This window comes from Zootoca vivipara, chromosome 2 (assembly GCF_965207765.1).
Source record: "Zootoca vivipara chromosome 2, rZooViv2.hap1.1, whole genome shotgun sequence".
Classification (NCBI taxonomy): Eukaryota; Metazoa; Chordata; class Lepidosauria; order Squamata; family Lacertidae; genus Zootoca; species Zootoca vivipara.
This window is the reverse complement of record NC_142584.1, coordinates 73,995,171-74,007,523: the sequence shown is the minus strand read 5'-3', so window position 1 is coordinate 74,007,523 and position 12,353 is coordinate 73,995,171. Positions and strand designations below refer to the sequence as shown.

Genomic DNA, 12,353 nt, shown 5'->3' with positions numbered 1-12,353 from the left:
TGGTTTTGTCTTGCCTAATGCATTAAACCTAATGCATTAAAAACTTGTGCAAAGGAATCATGAGTACAATCATACTAACAAAATACAAGCATCAGGATTTGATCAATAAGACTTTCAACCATATTGAGTGCTTGGAATGAACTAGTCCATTTCAATGAATAGCACTGAACTAGTTAAAGAAATCTGACACGTGTAAGCAGTTCCCATAATTGCTGGGTGAACTGAAAGTGAATTAAGTCCGTTTGACAGTTGAACCTCAAAAAAAAAAATCTAGCTCATATTTACATTCATTCCCTCCCCACTTGAGCCCCGCCCCCCACATTAGAAGACCTAGACTCTTAGCTTTCATTTTAATAAATAATATTAATAATAATAATTTATTATTTATACCCTGCCCAGCTGGCTGGGTCTCTCCCCCCCCCTCTGCACAGCTTCCAACACACATTAAAATACATTAAAATATCACAGATTAAAAACGTCCCTAAACAGGGCTGTCTTTAGGTATTTTCTAAATGTCAGGTAGTTGTTTATCTCTCTGACCTCTGATGGGAGGGCGTTCCACAGGGCAGGTGCCACTACTGAGAAGGCCCTCTGCCTGGTGGTTCCCTGGAGCTTTGCTTCTTGCAGTGAGGGAACCGCCAGAAGGCCCTCGGCGCTGAATCTCAGTGTCCGGGCTGAATGATGGGGGTGGAGATGCTCCTTCAGGTATACAGGACCGAGGTCATTTAGGGCTTTAAAGGTCAGCACCAACACTTCGAATTGTGCTCGGAAATGTACTGGGAGCCAATGTAGATCTCTCAGGACCGGTGTTATGTGATCCCGGCGGCCGCTCCCGGTCACCAGTCTGGCTGCAGCATTCTGGATTAATTGCAGTTTCCGGGTCACCTTCAAGGGTAGCCCCACATAGAGCACATTGCAGTAGTCCAAGCGGGAGATAACCAGAGCATGCACTACTCTGGTGAGACAGTCTGTAGACAGGTGGGGTCTCAGCCTGTGTACCAGATGGAGCTGGTAGACAGACGCCCTGGACACAGAATTAACCTGCGCCTCCATGGACAGCTGTGAGTCCAAAATGACTCCCAGGCTGCGCACCTGGTCCCTCAGGGCACACTTATCCCATTCAGGACCAGGGAATCCCCCACACCCACCCGCCTCCTGTCCCCCAGAAACAGTACTTCAGTCTTTTCAGGATTCAACCTCAATCTGTTAACCGCCATCCACCCTCCAACCGCCTCCAGGCACTCACACAGGACCTTCACCACCTTCACTGGTTCTAATTTGAAAGAGAGGTAGAGCTGGGTATCATCCGCATACTGCTGAACACCCAGCCCAAACCCCCTGATGATCTCTCCCAGCAGCTTCATATAGATATTAAAAAGCATGGGAGAGAGGACGGACCCCTGAGGCACCCCACAAGTGAGAGCCCAGGGGTCTGAACACTCATCCCCCAACACCACTTTCTGGACATGACCCCAGAGAAAGGAGCGGAACCACTTTATAACAGTGCCCCCAGCTCCCAGCCCCTCTAGACAGTCCAGAAGGATGTTATGGTCAATGGTGTCAAAGGCCGCTGAGAGATCCAGCAGAACTAGGAAACAGCTCTCACCTTTGTCCCTAGCCCGCCGGAGATCATTAACCAGTGTGACCAAGGCAGTTTCAGTCCCATGATGAGGCCTGAATCCTGACTGGAAGGGATCCAAATGGTCCGCTTCTTCCAGGTGTGCCTGGAGTTGTTCAGCAACTACCCGCTCAATCACCTTGCCCAAGGAAATAAACCATACATCTGCAAAGAAAGTCACAAAGCAAAATGTGGAGGCAACATTCTATGGCTTATTAAGGAGATACAGATATAGATGCTGCTTTTGCTTTGAATGTATGGTGTGCACAAAGCCTAAGTTGCTGATGGTCCTCATACTATATATGAAGTGTTAAGAGAAGTAGCACTGCGGTCCAGCATACTCTATATTGGTTGGGAACTGGGTTGGGAACCAGGAGCATCATATGGGAGGAGTTTGTTAAGAGGAGCAGTTGAAGAGATGCAAGTGCCTGTCATGGCAATGGCCATTTGATCCTCGGCATTATGCAATTGGTGAAAGAAAAACTAGCACTGAACAATGGAAAGATTTCTTCCCATGATAATTACCTTCTGCAGCGCTGGTCATCAACAGCAACCCGAGAGGAGGAGAAGTACTGACACTGTAACATTAGCTAGTTCTGTGAGATCACATCATACGGCGGAGAAGAAAATGGAAGCAGCAACCTTTGAGGGTGCCGTACTTCCATCAACTGGAATTTTAAAGCAGCGTGGGCAGAGGATTGTCCTCTGTCACCCTGTGAAAACAGACATTGCTCTGGTGGTTTTCCACAGTGACCTAAACAATAAGCATTTTACCACCCTAAAGCAACTCCCTGCTTTGTGCTGGTGCCACCACTCCTCACTTATGCTAGATTGCTTTCCTCTTCTGCCATATTGGCTTCTATGCCAGACAAGTAGACCTGTGCAGGTGATCTTGTTTGCTGGTGAATGATATGCGTTCCTTTTATATGCATTTTCTTTGCTTCCCTCCCCAAAAGCTGGAACGTTTAATCACACCTTAAAGGATAACAAATTTTATAATGGCGTAAGTGTTGGGGGGTATATAGACAGCGAGGTGAGAACAGAGGCAGAGCACGATCGGTTGGGTCTCACTGGGCATGCTGCAGAGACACAGTAACTATGATATAGAATGGAAGGCAAGAGGTAGGGTGGGCGCCGAATTTTGGGTGCCACTGAAATTTGAGACCCCAAGATCTGCCACTGGGTGAGAAGGAAATTAAATGCATACAGTAATAATTGGCAATTGCATAACTAACACTGGCTGTTCACAAGGGCATTTAAGCTTTACCAATAGTTGCTTAATACAGGTTGCAGCCAGGTCCTCCTTCTCTGAAAGTGATTTCTCATTGTGTTTTCATTGTAATATTGTAATCTCATTGTAATATGCAATGGAAATTATTAGCCTAAAAATGTGTACAGTGGCACCTCGACTTACGAAGACGATCCGTTCTGTGGCGTTCTTCGGAAGTCGAATCCTTCGTAAGTCGAAGCACCCATTTTGTGCATGCGCAAAGCGCGATTTTGCACTTTGCGCATGTGCAGACCGTGTGCGTGGCAAAAATACTTCCAGGTTAGCGGACGTCGGAGGTCAAGGCATTAGTAAGTCGAAGTACCACTGTGCTCTGTAGATACTTGTATGCAGGTGTTCAGTGGTCCTGTCCCATCAAATGGAACAAGTTATAAGTACAGGGTATCCCAGAGCTTACTTTGTATAATATTTTTATTGCTGTAATTTAAACCAGTGAGAAAACTGAGAAGAAAGTGAAAAAACTAGGGCACATTCTACAGAATTCCCTTATCTCCACAACAGAAGCTTAATAGAAATAAGTATCTAGATATTATTTTATTTGATCATTAATTACACCTTCAAGGAATTTCAATTCTTATCTTCTGCTGAAACCCATGACCCCTAATTAGGATCCTGGGCAGAGGAAGATTGAGATTAATTGCAACCATAGCACACTAAAATGAGATTCTTCCCCCCTCCCCCCACTAGTTACATAAACACTGTAATTATATTGGTTATGCAAACATTTTTAATGGAAGAGAAACCTAAGATAACTGGAGGCGCACCCTCTTCAGTCACAGCACAGCTGAAGAATAAAATTAGCACTAAAGATAGATCACTGTGTTAAAGTTGTTTCCTTATTTATTCATTTTATTTTATTTTCCATTTTTCAAAAAGTGATGATTTTATAAGAAAAAGGTTAGGAAGTTTTTAAAAAGTTAGACCATTTTTACACCAAAGCATACAACTCGTTAAATGCCTTTTTTGTCAGTGTTAAGCATTAACCTATATAATTAATGACATAAAAAGAATCCAAAATGAAAAGTATGTGGGTTTTCTTTCTGCTCTGCCATTGTGAAAAGTCTGTGTGTGTATATTTCTTTTTCTTTCTTTCTTTATCTCTCTCTCTCTCCCTCTCCCTCTCTCTCTCTCTCACACACACACACACACACACCACTACCTCTTATACCAAGTAACTCTTACAAAGAAACTCAAGTGTCATTAAACATAGAACAGCAGCAAACAAAACTCAGCATACCAGTAGTTGAGTTTCTTTGAAAGTGTTACAATCTCAGGGATGATTCATGCCCTAGCCAGCACCTTTTTAATCTCCTGCCCTCGGACAGGAGATATAGAAGCATGATAAGCTGCACCAACAGGTTAAAGAACAGTTTCTACTCGTGGGCCGTGAGGCTGCTGAATATAAGACAGCAACTTTGCAGCTGAGGTTCGGGGTTGGTGGTCCTACGACAGCACAGAGCGTAACAAGGACTAAGAGATTGGTCATTTAATCTCACTGTAAACAAATGGTACAGTGACAATGTAGTATTTCTATTCTATTTTAGTATAAGAGGTAACTTACAAGGCTGGGTGGAAGAAATCAGTCACCTAACTATTCCAGGATTTTAAACACTAATAAACACCTTGTTTGCTTTGCTCATTTGAATGTTCTCTTTCACAAATACTCAGCCTGGGTGCAGGGTGAAGGACTGGAATCAGAAGGCCTGACTCCTATTTGTCCACTTTGAAGATAATTTTACATGGATTTCCTATTGGTTCACTCCTCAGTTTCTCTATATAGGTAAATGCATACAAAAAAGTGGATTATTAACACACAATACCCTAGCTTTTCTAGTAATCATTGGAGATTTCTTGGGAGGCATTTCTTGAAAGAGAGGGAACAGACCGGGTCCAGCTCAATTTATGTTACAGTCGAGAAATTAAGTTCAATTCGCATTTAATGGAGACTCTAACAAACTTTCACTTCCCAAAACAATATGAGAATTCAAACACAACCTTCCTCTGAAATTCACATTTATCTGAATTTTGCAGTCTAGTTCTTCAAGCAAAAAATGTTCACAAATGTGCATATATTTAGGGAAGGTGCCCATAAAAATTAATATACTAGTGAACATAACATACAAAAATGCACCCTATAGTCGTCTTTGACTGGACTTAACCATCCAGGCATCATTTATCTTTTTTATTATTGCAGGATGAGCATTTTTAGTTAATAGTGTTTTTTAAAATCTTTTGATGAATTTTGATGTTGGTATTGTTTGCTTTTTTTAAGATTGTCAGTCACTTTCAGACAAAATGCTTTGTGGTAAATCACAAAAATATAAGAACAATAAATTGTGCTTGCAAAAATGTGCACATCAGTTAAAACTGTTTACAAAAATGTGTTTGAAGAGAAATTTGTACTAGAATGTGCAAAGGTCCTTCCGAGCTGCCCAAGCCATTTGCCTGAATCTAAGATAATGAGGGAGGTGACGGTGCCTTTATTTGACATGCACCAGAACCAGGGGAGGCAGGCTGTCATTTTTTGCAACTCTGTAAACACGGTTGTTGTTCAACTGGCAATCTGTTCAATGCTGCCCCGTGTCTCTCTGTGACTTACTGTAACAACTTCATGGTGAGCTACAACTATCAGACCTCTTAGCCCAAGATCAGGACTAAGTTTAAAATCTGGGTGCTTAAAGAGGAGGATGGAGTGGGCATACCACGTGGAACTCTCCTTTCATTGAGCCTATGCCCTACCAGTCTCTCCCCTGCCCCCTGTAACAACCTCATCATCCGAGGGCCATGCCCCCACTTCTTTCCTCATGCTGCATAATTCACAGAGGTCCAATAGCCAAAGTTATTTCATTCCTCCCTGCCCTCTCTCAGTGCCTAACGCTCTTCCATCAGGAGCAAAGGGCTTGTTCAGCAGAGTTCAGCTCTGCCAGGCTGCTGGATGCAGTTTATATTTCAATGAGATGAGAAGGATGGGATGCTGTATTATTGCATCAGTTAAAAAGTGAACAGAAAAGGTCATGGGATTGCTGCCAGGAGTGAAAGCAAAAAACGCTTACAACAACAAGGGCATGCCTGGTGCTTGAAGTATTTTCTGCAACGGGGAGAGGAGGGTGGGGAGGGAGAGGGAGAGAGAGAGAGAGAGAGAGAGAGAATCATGTCCAAAATGGAAGTGGCAGCAATGGGGCAAGAGAGCTGATTCACACAACACACACCTCTTGAGAGGAGGTTAATTGAAGCACATAAATCCTAAAGAATCTCAGGGCAGTTCAAGTAACTATTTTCAGTCCTAATCTAGGTGAACACATGGAGGGCACTGACAAAAAATAAGAAGTAGGTTAAGTTAAGGAGAAGGGGGGGGGAGGCTATGGCACATTTCAGGAGAACCCAGGAGATAAGATAATTGTATTCTTTCCTGGAAGGAGTAAGCAGGGAAGAAAACCTAAAAATGGGAAAAGAAATAAAAATGTCCAATGTAATTTATTAGTATTTCTTCTAATGTAGCTATAAGAATGCAACTTTGAGGAAATGCCAGTTCAAAATAGGGTTCACATTTTAAGTTGAAATCTTTTTTTTAAAAAAATATTTTATTGAAGATTTCTTAATTTACAAAAATACTGCATTGTCTCTTTTTTCAAGTTGTGTTTTCTGCAGATCAGTTTCATTTGCTGTAAGATCTTGATTTGTCTGTATAGGTAGAGTCTTCTCTGAGATCTCTAACCACAACAGTATATATGGGAGAATGAATTTGGACTGGAAACAAATGTCCTTACTTAAGCCACATTCACACCATACATTTAAAGTGCTAAGATACCACTTTAAACAGCCATGGCTTCTCCCCTTTAAAAATTATTTCCCTGTATATTGGGGTTCCCCTAGGCTTGCTGATACATCTCTTTTGTACATGGATGGTACTATTTTGGCTATGTAATGGTCCACACCATGAGTCTGCTATTCTATATTATATAGGATTAGCTATTTGGTCTAGCAAAATGTCATTGCGCTGGTTCTTATTGAGCCCCTCTCCCTCTTATAAGTTTCATGATAACACACAGAGGTTTGAAATGGATAAGCTCTCATCTGAGTGGAAATAAATGGTCTACATTACTTTCAGACCCAGAAGCAGCTGAACCTTGCAACAGTAGACTTGCAACACTTATCCATGTTAATATTTTCCCCCTTGCTTTGTAAAATGTTAATTGGGAAACTCAGGTACGTGGTTGTGCCCTGCACTTGTGTGACACATGAGAAGAAAAGGCATTTCTTTGGGTGACTAGCTACTAAAAAGCAGCACAAAGAAGAGAAGCTGGTTCCTTTGTTGCATCTTTCAGCATAGCAGCCCCAGACCCAAGCAGAATGGCTTCTTAAAACGTTTCCTTTTGTAGCTGTTTGTACCTGTGAACTATGGGGTGAGTTTAGCTTAACCCATGGAGCCTCTTTCAGATTGCTAGCAGAAGATGCTTCTTGACAAGAAAGACAGCCTTTGGCTTCCTTGAAAGATGAGCCCTTGTGCAGCACTGTCACTTGAAATGAGAGCCTCTCAGCCTTGCATTGCTCTCAATTAGCATAGCAACTGAAATGAGAGGAGAAGCACCTTCCAGCTCCATCTGAAGGTTGGAACATTTGCCTCCCATACATAATATGAATACAAAATTCACTGCATGATAAGGAAACAGGTGACATTTAAAAGGTTGTAGCAAGTCAGAATACACACACACACACACACACACTATCCCCACCCCCACCCAGAGCCGTAGCTAGGTGATCTTGCGCCCCTGGCAGAACTGTCCAGATTGCACCCCCTAGTCATGGACAAATTAGCTCTTCTTTCCGCCTCTCCTCCAACCCCACCTCCCCCCATTCAATTCATCCTCTATTTAAACCCTTTTCTTATGAGGCAATAATCGATATTTTTATTTATAGACATATTTATGTACATATTTTTAGCCGATTTTGCGCCCCCTCCTTGCCTCTCACCACGCCCTAGCTACAGCCCCGCCCCCACCAAAGCGAAGCATTTATGATAGAAGGGTGGGTGAGATCTTCTGGCATCCTACTCATCCTTTCCCACAAAATTCACTTGTGCCTTGTCAAGTGGGCCTTCAAAATTAAGTCTTTGAACATGGGTGTAATCTCCGCAAGCCACCACAGATCTATAGCCATCAGTTCTGGACCTGGTGCAGAAGTCAGCAAACTTCCAGTATTTATCTAAAATATTTCATCTTGCCTTTCATCCATAAGATCTTCAAGCAAGAAGCAAGAACCTAGTTTTTTTTGGGGGGGGGTTAATGCCCACAAAACATCCCTGTTCAGTCACAGGGTCTCTAGGGAAGTCACAGTCCCCCATGGCTCAGATGTATAGCCCACATCTGCCAGGAGCAAATTATTATTATTACATATACAGTATTATCGCTTATTATTATGGGTCCAATTTTCTGAATATCCTCTCATAGATGCTATGCAGGTTTACACTTGGGTATTCTGGGACAAAACAAAAACAAAAACCCTCTGGTGGCTGATTCCACATTTTTGAAAATATAACTTCTAGCAGCCTTGGGAAGGGACTTTTCCTAGTCATTGGGAACATGTGTGAGTTTTCTTCCCCATGATCACAACCAGTGTATTTATATACATTGAGAGAAAAATAAGCAGCAGGTTCCTGTGTTTGAGGTGGCTCCAAGTGGCTTACATTTTGTATACAGGACCAAGGGTACTGTTGGGATTTCTAGGTTAAAAGAACAGTGAGAATAGCACTCACATTTATTTGAACACATCCCCATTCCTTGCTCCCATCTCCGGAAGGGTAGAGGCCCCACTTCAGGTCTACTATATGCTACCACTATTTATAGTATAACACCCAGAATCTGAATGGCAAGGGATTGTTCAGCATCATCAGGTTCCTTCTACCCTAGCCTGTCCTCCAACATGTCAAAATTCAGAAAGAATATTTCTCTCAGGGTAAACTAATGTTTCATATAGCATTAGCATAGTGCTTCTCACTGAAGCCATCAGAATAATAATAAAAAACCTGTGGACACAGAGAATAAAATTAAACAGATGTTTGGGGGTTTATTTTTCAATGCAGAGCATACTTATCTCGGGTAAAAATCTAGGGAGCCAGTTTTGGATGTATTTTATACTGGATGTAAATTGAAGGATATGCTCCATTTAAGGTATTCTGTTCTGCAGGGTAAAGTCTATTTTTGGCAAGAAGCAGCATCATATGTACTTTGAGTCAGTAAAGGGTTTTGTTACGGATTATCTTTTGCCGCTGGTAACCCTGGTAATTCCAACCCAGCATTACTTTGAAGCCATATTCAATGTACAACAGTTCTGCCTCATCTTTAATAGCATGTGTATGGCTAATGAAGCTTTTAAAAAAGAAGAAGAAAAAGAAATAGTGTGCAATAATTTTCTTTTAAAAAGTTAAAATGTGTTCCACACCTTATCACTTTCATGTTCATGGGTTTATTAAATTGCAAAGTTAATAAAATGGCAGTCTATAGGCATGTAGGGTTGATTGTATTTCTAAAAGTGAAAATCCTGGTCAGGGGTACCTTTATCTTTTTACAGCAAAATAAGTTTGCCATTAATCCAAGATCTAATGTCACAGAAAAGCAAACCACTGTTGACATACTTATTTATATTTGAGAAGTTGCATGCTAAATTCTCAAAGTATTTGTATACTTGCAAATTGTTCCACGCTCCTTTCATTGACTACAATGTTTCCAACCTAGTGATCCATCTTCAATGACAAAATTAATTTCATCTAATAGTTGCCTTTAAAAAGCCACAATTTGGCTGCTTGCAGAAAAATCCCCTCACTACAGTTTATCTAAGTATATCTCCACATCCTCCTCCCTGAAGCTAAAGAGCCTTCTCCGCAGGCTTCAACTATGCTTCTCCCAGTTGTAGTCCCAAATGGGTAAGTCAAACAGCCTGAGCTTCTACTGTACCCAGTCTGGAGCTTCAGCTCCTTAGAACAAGGTAAACAGACTGCGTAACAGGAGAGTAGTTGTCCTCTGTGGCTAAATAAGCAATAAACATACCTTCCATTTGTTGTCCCGCTGAAGTGGCCTTCCTGTTTGTTGCTGCCAGCCTCCTCTTGAAAGCCTTTGGGCTAGGCTGATCTGCACTGGTGGACACTGGACAAACAATGCTCCACCCAAGAAACATACTAGCTTGAGGGGGGAAAGGCCTAGGGCAAGTTTGTTGCTTCTCTTCCTGTGTTGCTTGTTGCCTGTCTGTTTTCCCCAACCCCAGCTCTCCCTCTTCCTTTAAATTCTCCCCACCTGCCTCCACTCCTATCCACAGCTGCAGCCCATCAGACTCATTGGGTTAGCAGACAAGATTGCAGACCCCTGTGTACTTTCCAACCATAGCTGCCCCATCCCACCAGCCTGCTGCAACACTTAGCAGGGTGATCTCTGTAAGGAGCCAGAACCAGGAGTAGATCAGCAATAAAAACACACACACCAATGTTAGTGAATTCTTGATTCAAAGCTGCCAAAACAGTGCAGGCCTAGTGATCACAACAACTCTTCCCCGTAGGTCTTGCCCCCAATAAGGCAGCTGCAAGGACTAGAGGTCCTTGCTTTTCCACCCCTCCCTAAGGCCCCTCCCCTGGTTCCTTCCCCAACAGTCTATGGCTCTGGCACCTTGTATCTCATTGCTCCACCCTCTCCATTTCTCTGCATGTAATGGGAGACCAGGGGGAAGGTGAGCTGGTTGCAGCAGGAGGGAGATACTCCCTGGCTTCTTCAGCAGCCTGCCTCATAGCTGCCTCTTGGGTCCCCTCCTCTTCTGCTTCTGAGCCTGGACTGCTCTCTGCCCCAGCCTCTTCCTGCTCAATAAACCCTGTTGCCTCTTCAGCTTCTGCCACCTCCTCCTCCAAGTCTGCTCCCTCTTTTCCTTCTGACCATGCATGGTCGTTCCACCACCAATCCCCGGCATCTTCAGAACCAAGAAATATTCACAAACTGAAAGCATTTTTTAAAAATCAGCAAAAGCAAAGCACACTAAATTCTATCAAACCTACTTGGCAAAAAACAAAACAAAAAACCAACCAAACAATATTTACCTAGCTACAGTCTTGGTATCCATGGCCATCCAACACTCCTCTTTAAGACCAGCAAAGTCTTTCTTTAGTTAACCATTAAATCAAGTAATGCAGCCATCTAGATAAAGCAATTTATTGTTCAAAATCATGGATATTAGAGAATGTGTGTTAATACATACTTCATGAATAGCCTATCAGCATTACTGAAAATACATCAGGTTACTCTTATTTAATTAGGGTCCAAGCCAACATAGCATAGTATGAATGATGCAGAAACAGAAACATTTGAAAAACTGAAGATAGCCTCTCTATAAAGAACAGACAGAATAGCAATACTGAGGTACTCATCTCAATTTCTTTCAGGCAACTGCATAGATCAGGCATCCCCAAACTGCGGCCCTCCAGATGTTTTGGCCTACAACTCCCATGATCCCTAGCTAACAGGACCAGTGGTCGGGGAAGATGGGAATTGTAGTCAAAAACATCTGGAGGGCCGAAGTTTGGGGATGCCTGGCATAGATCCTTCTGAGCATTTGAGAATGGGTATTACTCTGCATAGCTTTTAAATATCTCGTAACATAATGATAAATCACTGTATTTTAACCTAAAGCAGCATATTACACATGCACTGATAGAAACACATTCCATGTAGTGCTCCTGTTGTTCAAATCACCCTAAACACTTTGGGGATTCTACCCCAATTGCTATTCAGATTTCTCCGTGAAGTCCTAAGTGTTCAACATTCAGCTGTTGTTGGTGCAGCATGAACATACACCGTCTTCGTATTTAAAGTTTTCATGGAGGTATTCCTTGTAATCTCTGAAAGAAAAGAGAACATTGAACATTATTTTAAAATTGTGCATCCTACCGTTCATGACCCAATGGTGCCAGGCTGGGTTGCAACATACACAGGGCATAAAAACAATCCATCTCATATAGCATACATTTTAAAAAGTCAGGTTTTTGTAATACAACAAAGCAACAGTTATTTTCTTAATGAAGCTTTATCATATCGAAGATCATATCGAAGAAAAATATGGAATTAGATTTGCAATCATCTAGAACAAGAGTTACAATTTATTTGTTAGGTGTCAAAATCAAAATGAGGACTTCTATGTGTACCTTAACAGGTTTTATATTAATGTTCCCTACCTTTCCAATTCTGCTCTGGTGTCAGAGACACATGCCTGGGTCACAGCAAGTCCTTTTTATCTTAACATTGACATCAAGCTACTTTGAAAGCGTCACCAGGAATCTACAAGATAGATGTACTGGTAAACCCAGACAGCGAACAGGTGCATCCACCTGGATCAGTTATAGGCCTGATATATGTGTCACCTTAATGGCATATGAGCTGAAACATTGAGTCTGCTTCCCTCATTGGTAACCTCTGA

The 12,353-nt window shown here is 42.2% G+C and overlaps 1 protein-coding gene across 2 annotated transcripts in view; it reads right to left on the bottom strand.

The window, feature by feature from the left end:
• Nucleotides 1–11,076: 11,076 nt before the first annotated feature.
• IARS1 (isoleucyl-tRNA synthetase 1) overlaps nucleotides 11,077–12,353 on the bottom strand; it is a 104,197-nt gene continuing 102,920 nt past the window's right edge. For both annotated transcript variants that reach the window (XM_060271486.2, XM_035106206.3), the window contains exon 35: nucleotides 11,077–11,778. In XM_060271486.2, coding sequence (XP_060127469.1) covers nucleotides 11,696–11,778 — 83 coding nt within the window. In that variant the 3' untranslated portion in view covers nucleotides 11,077–11,695. The remainder of the gene's footprint in view (nucleotides 11,779–12,353) is intronic.